The following is a 15948-nucleotide window of genomic DNA, read 5'->3' as shown; positions in this document are numbered from 1 at the left end:
GGGAAGACGTCACCCAACACAAGTCAATGCCCTTACATAGCAAGAAGCCATTGCGTATTTGCAGGCCAGAAATCAATGAAATCACTGCAAGTTAAGCATTTTTTATCCAGGCACAGCAACACGGTGGAAATGTGCAAGACTTCATCGCAGAGATTCAGTGACTGGCCGAACTGTCCAACTTTGGGATCGCTCTGCAGCACATGTTACAGGATCGAATTGTCTGTCGGGTAGCAGATGAGGACGTTTGGCGGCTTTTACTCACAAGACGGTACCTGACTTTATCGGAGGCGGAATACTTCGCCATTTCAGCGCAGAACGCCAGTGAGCACGCCAAAAGCATGCAGACATTGAAACCGGGGCTGGTTCACTATACGAGAAAGCCTTCTCGAGAAGGACAAATTCTGCAGCGTGTCCAACGATGCTCGAGATGCGGTAGCGGCATCCATGAAGAAGCATGTTATCACCAAAACACCGTGTGTTCGAAATGTGGTCGGCGGAGACATCTCGCCCGGGTGTGCCGTTCTGGCACTCGAGGCCTCGCGATAGCTAAGCCACATTGGCGGATTCTGAACACCAGTCACCCTATTGCAAATCACTTCATACCATCGTGGCACATCAAGACAGTAACCGACACACTGTGAAGCCAGTTTTTCAGAAAATTACCTGGAATGGTGTACCTATTCGCATGTTGGTAGATACCGGGTCACCAATTAGCACCATGTCTTCAGCGGTGTTTCGGCAGCACCGGCACAACTGGCCCCCGTTAACCACTATGACTATTCTAGTTTCCCGTTTTTTGGTAGAGTTTCTCGTCGTGGGCCAAGTACACATGACTGCGTCGTGTGATGGGCAGAGGGTAGCTAGAGCTTTAGTGATCGTAGACACCCCTGGCCCAGCGCTTTGTGGAAGAGACATTATAAAGGCCTTCAACCAGTGTGGAATATCAATGCTGAGACCCAACCTTGTATCAATGATGCAAGCACTACCGGACCAGGTGGATAAAACACTACAAACTTTACTTGTTGACTTCAAGGCTGTATTTGCCTCAGGACTTGGAAGATTTATCGGCCCGCCAGTGAAATTCCAACTCAAGCCACAAGCAACACGTCGTTTCTGCAAAGCTCTTTCCCTACCTTATGCCTTGGTAGACTAGGTTTTGAAGGCACTGAATCGTATGGTGGGGGACGGTGTTTTATCACCTGTAACGACTGCAGAATGGACAACACCTGTAGTTCCTGTCGTGAAACCTGACGGATCCATCCGAGTTTGCGGAGATTTACGTCTGACTGTGAATGCCGCTACAGTAACGAAACAATATCCCCTGCCACGGGTAGAAGACATTTTCGCACGACTAAACGCCGACGAAGTATTCACCACCCTCAACTTGACACAAGCCTACAATCAACTGCCATTGTATGACAAGGCTAAAGAATTAACAGTGCTAAACACACACAAGGGCCTATTCTGCTTCAACAGACTTCCATTTGGAGTAAGTTCAGCACCAGCCATCTTTCAAAGACACATGGACTTGCTCTTCATTGATCTCTCACGTGTCCAAGTTTATCTCGACGACATCACCGTAGCCGAGAAGAAAACCGACATCACATTGTTACGGCAAGTGCTTCAACAGTTACGAAAGAATGGATTTAGGCTGAATCCCAACATATGTAAATTCCACCAAAGGGAAGACACTTTTCTGGGTCACTGCATGGATGCTTCTGGCCTCAAGCCCAAGGATGACAACATAGCAGCTGTCATAAAGGCCCCTACACCTACCTCGGTGACCGAACTCAAGGCATTTCTGGGATTAATTAATTATTATGCCAAGTTTTTGCCTAATTTGTCTACACACTTGGCTGCCTTGTACGACCTTCAAAAGAAGGGAGCCACATGAAAATGGCAGAACAAGAGACGGCCTTCAAACACGTAAAAGAAGCCATCCAGGCTTCAAGATTTTTAGCCCACTACGACCCATAAAAACCATTGCGGTTGGAACGCATCAGCAGTAGGAGTGGGTGCAATTCTCTCCCATCAAATAAATAGAATCGACTACCCCATAGGATTCCATTCCAGGACACTTAACCATGCAGAACGAAACTATTCGCAGCTGGAAAACGAGGCTTTGGCACTGGTTTTTGGGGTGACCCAGTTGAAAGACTATTTGTATTGAAACAAATTTGTCTTGGTGACTGATCGTAAACCACTGACAGGTCTCTTCAATTCTAACAAAGCCATTCCGCCCATGGCAGCAGCCAGGATACAAGGATGGGCCCTCCTGCTGGACAATTATCAGTATACCTTAGAGCACTGAAATTGTGTGGACAACACCAATGCTAATACACTGAGTTGGCTGCCACTTCCGACCAGGGAAGACGCGAAGTGTCTTGAAGAAACACCCAAGTACGTGCTATACACTGAATCCTTAGCAAACAAAGCCATAACAGCACGGGAACTAGTACAGCTGACGGACTGGGACGCTACATTGCAGCAAGTCAGACAGTGGACTTTTAAAGGTTGGCCAAACGTCTTAGCGGAGTATCAAGAGCAATACCGACCCTCCTTGAACAAAAGACGGAAAGACATAAAATAGTTCAGACTGGGAATGGGTAAAGCTTTGCCCCTGTGAGCATGAACTGTAGACCTTCTCTCACTCTAAAACTGGTACAACGCAACAAGCAAACGAAGAAACGAGCCGAGCCGGCTGAAAGAAGGACCCCTCATAGCCCTAGATGCGCTCGAAGCACTTGAAGTAGTAAGCATTGCACAGTTCTTTCCCCCATGGGAGTATGTACAGTCGAACCTCAATATAACGATGTTGTACTTGCAGTGAATAACTTTGTTAAATTGCAAATTTCATTAACACAAGATTTTGAAGTTCCAGCATTATCAACAACTTCACAAATTCTCGGAGCATTCCTGGTGGATAGTATCGTGTTAGTAAGCACTCAAACAAATCGCAAGGTCACTCCATAATAGTGCGGTTACGAGTGCCAGCGCGTGCGGTGCAGATCGCGCTGAGAGCAATGCATTGACATGGCTCACAGTATCCGAGATTTGTGCATGTTGCTTCGCGCGGCGCTATAAATCTTGGACATGGCATGGCTGACAGCGCTTAGTGCCCACAGCTGGTGCCCACAAATTAAAAACAAAAGTGCAAGAAGATATGGATATCCATCCTGGAATAAAAAAAGACTAGAAAAGCCTCAGCAAGGAGAAAACTACATGAAGTAAGATCCATAGTTCTATCAGTGTCACAAGCACTCGGGTAACAGATATCACTCGATGACCGTGAACGTGCTGTCACAACATGAGCGAGCACTTCACACCATGTCTAGGGAGCTTGAGATTACGTGACTGCAAACACTAGACACGGGTGAGCTAAATGCACATCAAGGCACCAAATGCGTCGGCTCACACTTTGGCGCTTGCCGCAAAGGTTACCTCCAAGATACAGCGCATGGCCCGTATCTTGGCCGATAGGCTCGCGTTCCTGACCCCTCCCCCCCACTCCCATCCTGCGCATGCTTGATAACGTTATCACGTGTTAATGCCTTCCCCATCCCCCCTGAGCAGAAGGAATCGTCAGCTGCCGTGTTTCTCCCGAGCGCTGTTAGCTGCCGTTGGCCTCTACAAGTTGTTTACAAACGCGACAAACAATGCAGCAGCGCTTCCTGCCCACAGCATCCCGGCGCGGTCGCTTTAACAGGTTTTTCACGCTCAAACTTTTCATGCAGAAGGACACTTGAAATAACTTTTGCCTTGGGCGACATTTTTACAGTTTTTTTTTTGCTAGGTTTACTAACCATACAGGCTCCAAGTACATGCTTCAAATGGCCGAAAACTTTGTTAAATTGAAACCGTGTCAAGAAATTACTTTGTTAGATCACGAAAAAAAATACACGGTTTTCAATGAAACTAAGATCGGGAAGTGAAAATAGTTCTTAACATTGCAAATTTCGTTAAATCAAGATTTGACTGTACTCTACCATACTGCAGGGAGGACAATGAGAATGTGTTCCCTCGCATTTCCATTGGAATGTTCTGTATGTCTTGAAAGCAGCTGGGAGGAAGGTGTCATGTATCATAGCTCTGTCAGAAAAATTTCTGCAGTCTTATGGACAAACAGCAGAACAGAACAGCAGAACAGCAACGATGCACTGGTGAAGATGTTGCTGTAAGAATGACTTGTTTTCCTCGCATTCCACCGTAAATTAAGGAGCAGCTGGGACTGATCTTGGCTGCTCTTGGTGCAATGAACTCATTCCTGCTCAACCAATAAATTATCACATCCTCCTCTCTTTATGCTGAAACTGCTGAGTCATTTGCCCACACAAGGAGATTTTGACAGTGAGCTCGTTAGTCCAACTAGAATCGCTGTGAGGAAATGACAGCTCCAAAGAGGATATGCAGATGATGCAAGCAGTTAGAATAAACTCACCGAACCGTGAGCCATGGCTCCAATAACCACAACTATTGGCTCGTCTGTTTCAGGGACAAGCTCCCTAGGCCGGACTAGTTTGTCGGCATGTAAAGACATGGATATCTTCCGGCAGCCTACAGGAAGCCAGTCTGTAACAGGATTCTTGATGACCTGCACTCATGAGACAAAGAGAAGTAGCAATTACCAGACATTTTACATCCCTTCTCATATTTTACAAACAGAAAGGGGCCCTGAAGCACTTTTGACGTTCTTTAGGAAAATTCACACAATTTCCAGGAACTAAGTGTCTATCTATGCTTGTATCTATGTGTGTTTGTACTATTTAACCGTTCTCCCGCCTACTTGGGTCATTGGGCAGTCTGTGGTTGAATGGATAATGCATCGGGCTGTTGTGCTGAGGTAACAGGGTTTGAAACCAACCATCAGACCAACTTGGGTCAGAGATTATGTGCCTATGTGCACATACGGGCCGCTCTTCGGTGAACCTCTTTCATGCCGACATGGGTCACTGCAGATGCGGGACTGGTTAGGTACCGCTGTATGAAGAAACTCTGAAGCCGACTTGGAACACTCAGTCTGTGCTGGTCTTCAATGAACGTCTTTGATGCCAACTTGTGTAACTAGATATGTGCCACTGGGAATGTGCCATCTCTAAAAGGAAGAAAAAGATCCCTTAAATTTCTGCAATGGTGAGCGAAAGCAAACCCACATTCCCAGTGGAGCGTACCCAGTTACCAGAGTACCCATGTCGGCATGAAAGAGGTTCCTATGCGCAAACTGCCATAGATTCAGTGACCCAAGTTGGTACAATGGTTGGTTTCAAACCCTGTTCCCTAAAGAAAGCAGCCGATGTGCTATCCATTTGGCCACGGACGACCAAGTGACCCAGCTAGACAGAAGAACAGTGAGATAAAACGTACAAACATAGATAGATAGCCCCTGGAAAGTGTGTGAAGTACCTAGAGAATGCTAACGCATTAAATACTATTCTAAAAGCAGCTACAGCTGCTTAGCAACAATGAGCGTGCTATGTCACGCACCACATGCGCAAACAGCCAAAATGTTCAAATGTGGGGATGAAGAAGACGACTCATTGCACAAACTGTCAGTTTGAAACGGGGACTAGAAGGTTTTCCCTGATCCGATTTCCCTGTCCACAAAGCGCCCACATTGTCATTTCTCTCCCTAATATATATGTTGGTATGCGAGACTTTCAATACGTACTAGAAAGAGCTGAATGGAATGATGGATTCCTTCACAGACCTATCCCTCACAGATCACAAGCACACTGTCACTCACAAGGACCTATCACTCCCAGAGCAGGGCTTTTTGTGGCAAGGAAGCACCCAACGAAAGTGATGGCAGGGACATGGATACAAGAGAAGACAGAAGACGGGAATTACAGATGAAGGGATTCATCGGTGCATGTACATGTTTCCTTTAAATGGCCACTGTTGTTAGTTCCAGACTTTGTTTCTCAAGAGAAGTTGGAAACAACAATTACTCACTTTTAAGAGCTTTACAGATCCACTTCCAGCTCGGATGCAAAGCTTGTGCAGGAGTTGAACTGAAAAGACAGCATTGTCCCCACATGATCTACAACTCAAGTGCTCATCAAGGAACTGTCAAATGATATATCACAACAAAAGTCATTTATTCGAAAAAAAAAAAGAAAGAAAAGGAATTGCCTATCAATGTTACAAGAAGAATGAAAGCGATTGTTTAGAGGCTGCAGCACACCCTTCATGCTTGAAATAGTATTCATAGGTACCAGTGAATGAAGCAGCAACTCGACTAATACGTTATGTTACTTCTGCTACGGGGGCACATATTCTCCAAATCGTGCCAAAAAGTTCTTGAATGTGTTAAAAGAAACCTGCCTAGTCTTTAAACCGTGCTATCATGGAAACCTGAGCCAAGTATTACACTGCACACCTAGCAGGGAACATAAAATTAACTCATAATGTAGCTTGTTATTTCTCCAGCCATTTGCAATCGGTGGCAGTGTACAAACACACCGAAACATGCCCACAAAAATGACTTTGGTCAGCTTTAGCAACAACATATAGAAACATTAAGAAAGGCTAAAGTTGCTGCAGAAAGATGTCTAAAGCATCACTTATCTTTAATAAATTGTTCAGAATGGAGCAAATGGTGTAAACATACAGTGGGATTCGTGCCATCGCTGCAGATATACGGAACCAGATGCCAAATAATTTCTTATGCCTTGAATTCAGCATTTTCAATTTCTACTTTTAAAAAGCTTTATGTAATTTTTGATCTTCATCATCATCATCATCATCATCAGCCTGATTACGCCCACTGCAGGGCAAAGGCCTCTCCCATACTCCTCCAACTACCCCGGTCATGTACTAATTGTGGCCATGTTGATCCTCCAAACTTCCTAATCTCATCTGCCCACCTAACTTTCTGTCGCCCCCTGCTACGCTTCCCTTCCCTCGGAATCCAGTCGGTAACCCTTAATGACCATCGGTTATCTTCCCTCCTCATTACATGTCCTGCCCATGCCCATTTCTTTTTCTTGATTTCAACTAAGATGTCATTAACGCGCGTTTGTTCCCTCACCCAATCTGCTCTTTTCTTATCCCTTAACGTTACACCTATCATTCTTCTTTCCATAGCTCGTTGCGTCGTCCTCAATTTAAGTAGAACCCTTTTCGTAAGCCTCCAGGTTTCTGCCCCGTACGTGAGTACTGGTAAGACACAGCTGTTATACACTTTTCTCTTGAGGGATAATGGCAACCTGCTGTTCATGATCTGCGAATGCCTGCCAAACGCACCCCAGCCCATTCTTATTCTTCTGATTATTTCACTCTCATGATCTGGATCAGCAGTCACTAACTGTCCTAAGTAGATGTATTCTCTTACCACTTCCAGTGCCTCGCTACCTATCGTAAACTGCTGTTCCCTTCCAAGACTGTTAAACATTACTTTAGTTTTCTGCAGATTCATTTTTAGTCCCACCCTTCTGCTCTGCCTCTCCAGATCAGTGAGCATGCATTGCAGTTGGTCCCCTGAGTTACTAAGCAAAGCAATATCATCAGCGAAGCGCAAGTTACTAAGGTATTCTCCATTTACTCTTATCCCCAATTCTTCCCAATCCAGGTCTCTGAATACCTCCTGTAAACACGCTGTGAATAGCATTGGAGAGATCGTATCTCCCTGCCTGACGCCTTTCTTTATTGGGATTTTGTTGCTTTCTTTATGGAGGAGTACAGTGGCTGTGGAACCGCTATAGATATCTTTCAGTATTTTTACATACGGCTCGTCTACACCCTGATTCCGCAATGCCTCCATGACTGCTGAGGTTTCGACTGAATCAAACGCTTTCTCGTAATCAATGAAAGCAATATATAATGGTTGGTTATATTCCGCACATTTCTCTATCACCTGATTGATAGTGTGAATATGATCTATTGTTGAGAAGCCTTTACGGAATCCTGCCTGGTCCTTTGGTTGACGGAAGTCTAAGGTGTTCCGGATTCTATTTGCAATTACCTTAGTAAATACTTTGTAGGCAACAGACAGTAAGCTGATCGGTCTATAATTTTTCAAGTCTTTGGCGTCGCCTTTCTTATGGATTAGGATTATGTTAGCGTTCTTCCAAGATTCCGGTACGCTCGAGGTCTTGAGGCATTGTGTATACAGGGTGGCCAGTTTTTCTAGGACAATCTGCCCACCATCCTTCAGCAAATCTGCTGTTACCTGATCCTCCCCAGCTGCCTTCCCCCTTTGCATAGCTCCCAAGGCTTTCTTTACTTCTTCCGGCGTTACTTCTGGGATATCGAATTCCTCTAGATTATTCTCTCTTCCATTATCATCGTGGGTGCCACTCGTACTGTATAAATCTCTATAGAACTCCTCAGCCACTTGAACTATCTCATCCATATTAGTAATGATATTGCCGGCTTTGTCTCTTAACGCATACATCTGATTCTTGCCAATTCCTAGTTTCTTCTTCACTGCTTTTAGGCTTCCTCCGTTCCTGAGAGCTTGTTCAATTCTATCCATGTTATGCTTCCTTATGTCAGCTGTCTTACGCTTGTTGATTAACTTCGAAAGTTCTGCCAGTTCTATTCTAGCTGTAGGGTTAGAGGCTTTCATACATTGGCGTTTCTTGATCAGATCTTTCGTCTCCTGCGATAGCTTACTGGTATCCTGTCTAACGGAGTTACCACCGACTTCTATTGCACACTCCTTAATGATGCCCACAAGATTGTCGTTCATTGCTTCAACACTAAGGTCCTCTTCGTGACTTAAAGCCGAATACCTGTTCTGTAGCTTGATCTGGAATTCCTCTATTTTCCCTCTTAGCGCTAACTCATTGATCGGCTTCTTATGTACCAGTTTCTTCCGTTCCCTCCTCAGGTCTAGGCTAATCCGAGTTCTTACCATCCTGTGGTCACTGCAGCGCACCTTACCGAGCACGTCCACATCTTGTATGATGCCAGGGTTAGCGCAGAGTATGAAATCTATTTCATTTCTAGTCTCGCCGTTCGGGCTCCTCCATGTCCACTTTCGGCTATACCGCTTGCGGAAGAAGGTATTCATTATCCGCATATTATTCTGTTCTGCAAACTCTACTAATAACTCTCCCCTGCTATTCCTAGTGCCTATGCCATATTCCCCCACTGCCTTGTCTCCAGCATGCTTCTTGCCTACCTTGGCATTGAAATCGCCCATCAGTATAGTGTATTTTGTTTTCACTCTACCCATCGCCGATTCCACGTCTTCATAGAAGCTTTCGACTTCCTGGTCATCATGACTGGATGTAGGGGCGTAGACCTGTACAACCTTCATTTTGTACCTCTTATTAAGTTTCACAACAAGACCTTCATTGATCTTCATTTACAGCCAAAAAAAGAAAAAGCTTTTATTGTATTTTTCCAGGTGAGCTATCATTCATATTTTTTAAATTGGATAACTTGTTGCATTAAGCTGATCTTATTCCAGTACACGAAGCAGAAACACGCACGGCGCGAACTTCCAACAACGGTTTATTTACAGAAACCAGCCGCAATTATACTATCGCCCGAAACACATGACAAGCATGTGCATGAACATATGAAAACATACAAGGAATAAAAGAATTTTTAATAATAATAAGAAATAGACTGAAAACAACGATTATCATGCGTCGCACTCTGTGCTTGTGCAGAAAATCTAATTCCTTGTTTGACAGCGCTACAGATGGTTTGCTTAGACAGGCTACATCAAATGCCATGATCTCTTCAATCTTGGTTATCAATTGGTTCATTTCGCACTTATTTTTGCTTCAATGACAGTATCTATAATTAGGACAGAGCATTTGTGTTCTTTGCAGAGCATGGCAAAGAAACTATTTGGGGTATATTTGTTTACTTTGTTTCTGTATACTTATGCAACTTGTAATTTATACATCTGCCTGTTTAGACGATGTAACAACTGCCACAGGTTAAAGGAATGTGGTACACCATGCAAGTTCTGCACTAAACAAATTGATTTCTATGTTTTACCTGGCCTGCCGAAATGAAGTCCTTCCTCTCTGGTCTTATCTTTTGCCAAACGCTTGTGGCTTATCAGGTGCAGAAAACACAACACCATTGCTACCACAGTGCGCAATTTTCCTGAACTTGTGTGACAAACGGTGAAATTAGGAGGGGAAGACAATATTTTTTTAGTCACAATGAACACACCCAGATTTAAAGCTCGTGCTCCCTATTAGTTGCAGTTGCCTCAGCAGCCCTTCTGTGACAACCTCGAAGACTTGACTAGAATAGCCAGCATCACATAGGCACACGGCCTGTTGCTTGAATCCACAGCCAATGCAATGCAATGCAGCACATTCTTGCAATCATACATTGCGCATTTTAACAGTGGAGCTATTCTATGTCGAGCCTTCGCCGTTTGTTGTCCTGTGTCACACAGGGAGGCAGGTCCCGGAGCTCACCGCCAGAGGGCACGCTGAGGGTAGGAGTGGGGCTCCGCCGGGATGGGAGTGGACCAACCGGAGGGCATGCCGAGGGAGGAGAGGGGTATAGGAGCAGGTGTTTGGCTGGCGCGCGCCCTTTCGCCCCATGAATTCCACACAGCGCGATCTTGCACAATATTAAAGCCCGCAACTAACAGAAAGGATGAACTCTACACATGGGCATGCTCAGTGTGACAAGAAAAGTATTGCTATCATTACCTACACTCTTAGACAAAGGTACACCTTTTGGGGTGTATATCTGCCACACAACAATAATCGTCATCTACCTTGCTTGCGTTTCCTTTCTTGAAAATGCCGCGCCCGCTACTTTCCTGTCGGCAATGCTATGTCATGCTGGTAACGCGCATGCCGTTAGTTACTGGCAAGTACCGGGCTCACAGCATTAAAGAAAGGAAATGCGGACAAGACAGATGACGTTTATTGTTGTGTGGCAAGATACAACCCAAAGGGTGTAATTTTGTTTTAGAGTGTACATTCATTGTTTGTTGCATAACTTGAACTGAGTGCCGCAGTAAAACTGATGTCGGCTTTGCTGCACTCAATAAGCCAGTCAGCCTTTGCCGAAAGTCATGACCTGAAAAGAAGGACGTCGTTTCAACATGCCAGGTAAAGCACAGAAATGACTGTTGAGTGCAGAACTTGCATAGTCAACCGTGTTCCTTTAACTTGTGGCAGACCTTCAAATGATAGGTTGCATGAAAACTGCAACAAAGTAAACAAATATAAGCAAGATGGTTTCTTCAATGTACTCTGCTAGGAACACAGATAGATTCTCCATCACTTTTAATCATACTGTCACTGAGGGTAAAAATTCACTGACAGTTATGATACTCCCTAATGTGAAATTTGAATGTAGCTCAACATGTGTTCTCATTTCGTGTAAATATTTTGTATAATGATTATATAGGCACATGGTTTATATTAGAAAGAGAATGCTGAAAGTATTGCATTATGTTGACGTACAGACGATGTGCGCTACTCTGGTGCCATATCGTAGCGTGCGTTGCTGCAAAGTCCGTCTTGTGCGACACCGCACTTTTCTTCTCACGCTTTCGTTCCACAAATGACAAGAGCGGCCTTCTGTCGCAGGGAAATTGTGCCACCAGTGTCAGCGGCGACAATACCAAAGGGAACGTCATATCGAGTCTTACTTGTAGACGCTCACTATCGTCCCTTGCAGGAGCAGTGATCTCTGTCACACATGCTGGTACCGCAGACTGACCTAAACTGCTGACGCCGCGGACAAGGGTAGCCCTCCCCACCTCATGCCACCTTGCCCCCTCAGAAGCGCAGATGAGATCGCCCATGTGGCCGCCGGCAACTAAGCACACGCGCAGGCCGTTTCCCCTTTCCTCCTCTTTCACTTTCTTCCTCAAGCTTTCACTGTAGGCTCCTCCTCCACTTTTCTCCTTGCATGCTCTTCTTTCATCTTCCGCTGTGCTCCGTGCTATTTCTTCATCTCTCACTGTGCGCATTTGCTCTGTTATGAGGTATGACACCGAGGCACGTCTAAGCTCAACGCAGGAATTGGCGCCTAAGAGCTGAGCAAAAATTTGGAGGATGCTTAAGCTTCGTCTTTAAGAGTGGCATGCGATAGCATTCAGGAATTCCCGACTGCTTCTCACGCTTCCCGGCAACTGCAGCGTCATCATCATCATCATCAACCTATTTTATGCCCACTGCAGGACAAAGGGCTCTCCCTGCGATCTCCAGTTACCCCTGTCCTGTGCCAACCAATTCCAACTAGCACCCAAGGATTTCCTAATTTCATCGCACCACCTAGTCTTCTGCCATCCTCTACTGCGCTTCCCTTCTCTTGGTACCCATTCTGTAACCCTAATGGTCCAACGGTTATCTAACCTGTGCATTACATGACCTGCCCAGTGCCATTTCTTTCTCTTAATGTCAATTACAATATCGGCTATACCCGTTTGCTCTCCGATCCAAACCGCTCTCTTTCTGTCTGTCAAGGTTATTCATAGCATTCTTTGTTCCATCGCTCTTTTTGTGGTCCTTAACTTGTTCTCAAGCTTCATTGTCAGTCTCCAAGTCTCTGCCCCATATGTTAGCACCAGTAAAATGCGCGTCTGTAACTGTAATGTTTACTGGGAAACGCTCGCGGTGAAAGCTATGCACGAAGGCAGGCTTTCTGGTAGAGACACTGCCTCTTGCATGCACTGCGATGTGGCGGAGGCAAGCACTATCTGGAAGTGTTTCAAGAAAGCGGGCGCACTGCTCCGTGGACTCAGATATTTACGCGCCAGCGTGTACTAATGGCAGACGCCGTCTCCGGTTTGTGCATTGAAGAAACGCTGCAAAAGGGCATTGTTTGAGTTTTCACTTAACAGAATTATGCTTTCTCATATAATTAAATTACAATACGAGAGCTATCATGTGTGTAAGTTATGTGTAAGTCGTAGTTTACGATTTTTCCATGTATTTTAGCTTGAGAAATTCAATTAGCTGAGTCAATTCCTTGCGTCACATGGAAGGCCTGTGTATACACGGTTCGAAAATCCTTTTGCCAAAACGACTTCCGATGCCGACACCCGATTTTCTGCGACACGGGCTCCTTAACGTTATCGCGTTAATAAAGCAAGCTGACCTAACTGATAACCAAGGCATAAGAGATTGCAGAATTTGGTGTAGTATGTAAGCAAACCATATGCAGCACTGTCAAGCAAGGAGTTAGATTTCCTGCACAATCGCTGAGCTCGACTCCTAATAACCACTGTCTGTAGTGTTTAGATGCAAAAGCGTCAAATGGCTCACTGAGCAAAAAAGGCTGCATCCAGTGTCTGTAGCAGCCTAAATTCCCATTGACTGTGATGCCACATCACGAGCGTGCCTCAACGGAGTATAGTCGGTGAAACAGAACACCAGCGTGCCAGGTGTTCTGTGAGGAGACCGGGCATAGCTGCTTTCCCCTCACTCTCGGAAGCCTGTCTTATCCGCGCGTTTCTTCACCGCGCAAGCTCTCACCTGTGTTCTAACTGCGCCTTGGTAAAGCCAAATCAAAACGCACGAAGTGCCTCAACGTGCTCGCTTCACTGCAAAGAGTTCCTAACTCAAAGGACCACTCAGCAGCATTCAAATGGACATTCATGCTTCTGCATTCACAACTCAGAAGTGTTTAGCTGTCCTCGAACTTTCTTTGTGTGTTACTATTTTTAATCATTTCAATGCTCACGTTTTCCTATACTTGTGCACGTGTTTCATACTTGTTTTGGTAGATGGTGCTGTCGACTTCTACTAATTCAACCCTGACAGGACCGATGAAATTGATTGAATTATCCAGTGGGGTCAAATTAAACAAGGTGTAGAGAAAAGTGAACATAACCTAAGTCAAAACTAGCTGTTGTGCTAGGGGTTCTGTTTGAATCCTGCCATCAGACACTTTCATTTATGCTTATTAAAGCCAATGTCTTTCTTAGCGGCTTTAGCACCACTTTTCCATATCGAGTAAGTTTAAAATATCTTTCCTGGGTCGGTCCTGGAGGTAGTGCACAGCCGCGCCAATAAAATGACAATTTTCAGGTTTGAGGGCTGCAATTGTTTAATAGTTATAATATCGAAGTCTGAGAAGATTTAAGATAACATATATGCTCTGTCGCTGTTTTATTTCATGACAGTTGTTTGTGGGCTGCCATTCTCAAAATACTGAGCAATAATTTTGTCAAGAATGTAAGTCTTGGTATGAGCAACTTTAGTGGCAGAATGGTGTGGCAATATTAACCGCATATACAGCATGTCATATAGCATGGTGTGGCATATAGTATACATATACCTAAATATATACAGAACCTCATGGCGATGCCGACGGCAAAAATTCATTTGGAGTGTCTGTATATTGGCTATTGCAATAAAATACCAAAACACACCACTGATTAATTTGGCATCATTTCCCCAGCCTGACACCCACCTAACCAAATGCACACCCACTTTCTATGTGTCCAAAGTAGAAAACTGCCATAGGAATGAAATTAAAGCTCCTAAACAAAGTAGAAATTTACAGTGCAGCCAATTTTTTAGCAAGAAATATTGTTGCACAATTGCAGCTGTTTTCAAAAACTCAGCTTCGCTACGTGTTTTTTTTTTTTTTTTTATGTTATGCCCTAAGCATACGACTGTCGCGAAGGCAGTTTTGGTGTCGTGTCCGATTGCACCGCACAAACAATATTCGGTCTGATTTTCTTCAAAACAAGAAAGGAGTGCCTTAGAATCAGGTAAATACCGTAATCAGGCCTAGTGAACTACGGTTATTGCTTGAAAATCTTCCTAGGGCGGGCCGAAAATAGGAGTTTTCGATGACAGACAGCGTGTTCAATGCATTCACTGTCCCCTAAGCTTCATTCAGACATGCTACCACTAAAAGGCTCGTTATCAGGTACTCCACAGGAATCAAGTATGGGCGTGCTGACTGCTCAAGTTCAAATTATCCGGCGAAGGCCAATTTTAGAATCAAAATAACAAAAGTTTGGGCCCACAGAAATGCATGGACGCCAGCCGGGACCTTCAGTCAGGATCGAATTAACCAAAAATTCGAATTAACCAGATTTAATAATTAAGTCTACTGTATAAGCGCCACTGGTTTAGAGAAATAAACTGTTGTTGGAATTTAGCGCTGTGTGCAAATATTTGTGCCTTCTTGTGTCTGCATTACTGCTTGCACTACTTGAATACCTTACAATGTCATACCAACAGGCCCAAATTGCAACTCTAGTCAAGCTTGCCTCTTCCTTCGGTGAATATTTGATTCAACAAGCTTGTAACGTGGAAATGGGCTGTACAACTGCAGAGCCTGCTGTTAAACACTACAGTTATATCCTATACACATAATAACAAAGTTTTCGAAATGCAGTCAATCAAAGGCACAACAATGTGACTATGAAGAAGTTATGTGAGTGCATTTAATACTAAAACATAAATACCATATTTGCATGATTGTAACGCACACGTTTTTTTGATAAAAAGTGCGTTCAAATTTACGTGCACGTTAGAATCGTAACTAATTCTACCCAAAGCCAAAAACGTAACCAATTTTTACTAAAAGAAAAGAAAACCTCAGTGCAAGGTAGCTAGCCAAACTGGCATTGAATGGATGTTCCTTTTTTTTTTTTCTGCCTTGGTTTGTGGTTGCCATTTTCAAGTTTGCTGTACATGTCACATTTCTAATGCATTAGATGAAACTGAACACGACTTTCTGTGGTCGGTAGACAGTGAAAAGGAGGTGTTGTCGGACTCCGATAGCAACTACCCACTAAGATTCAGCTATGTGCGTGGCTGCGTGCCTTTCCATAAAATTGTTTCAACATGGTACATGTCGACTCAGGTTTCATTACTTGATGTGCGTTGTAGAATCGGCACCAAGTTATTTTCAATATTTTGGGCGGCAATACAACTGTGCGTTACAATCAGGGGCGCAGTAGGATCGTGCAAGTACGGTAAATGAGATTACAGTTGAATCTCGTTAGTATGAAGAAGTCAGATTGGACATGAAAATACCTATATTATA

The 15948-nt window shown here is 44.3% G+C and overlaps 1 protein-coding gene across 1 annotated transcript in view; it reads right to left on the bottom strand.

The window, feature by feature from the left end:
• The window catches only part of LOC126545146 (ribosomal RNA small subunit methyltransferase NEP1), a 34627-nt gene that overhangs the window by 16245 nt on the left and 2434 nt on the right, over positions 1-15948 (bottom strand). Inside the window, exons 4-5 of the mRNA XM_050192896.3 lie at positions 5950-6008; positions 4439-4591 (exon numbers count right to left, since the gene is read on the bottom strand). Coding sequence (XP_050048853.1) covers positions 4439-4591; positions 5950-6008 — 212 coding nt within the window. The remainder of the gene's footprint in view (positions 1-4438; positions 4592-5949; positions 6009-15948) is intronic.

The sequence above is a fragment of the Dermacentor andersoni genome, chromosome 3, assembly GCF_023375885.2.
Source record: "Dermacentor andersoni chromosome 3, qqDerAnde1_hic_scaffold, whole genome shotgun sequence".
NCBI lineage: Eukaryota > Metazoa > Arthropoda > Arachnida > Ixodida > Ixodidae > Dermacentor > Dermacentor andersoni.
The sequence above is the reverse complement of the archived record's forward strand: the minus strand, read 5'-3'. Positions and strand labels throughout refer to the sequence as shown.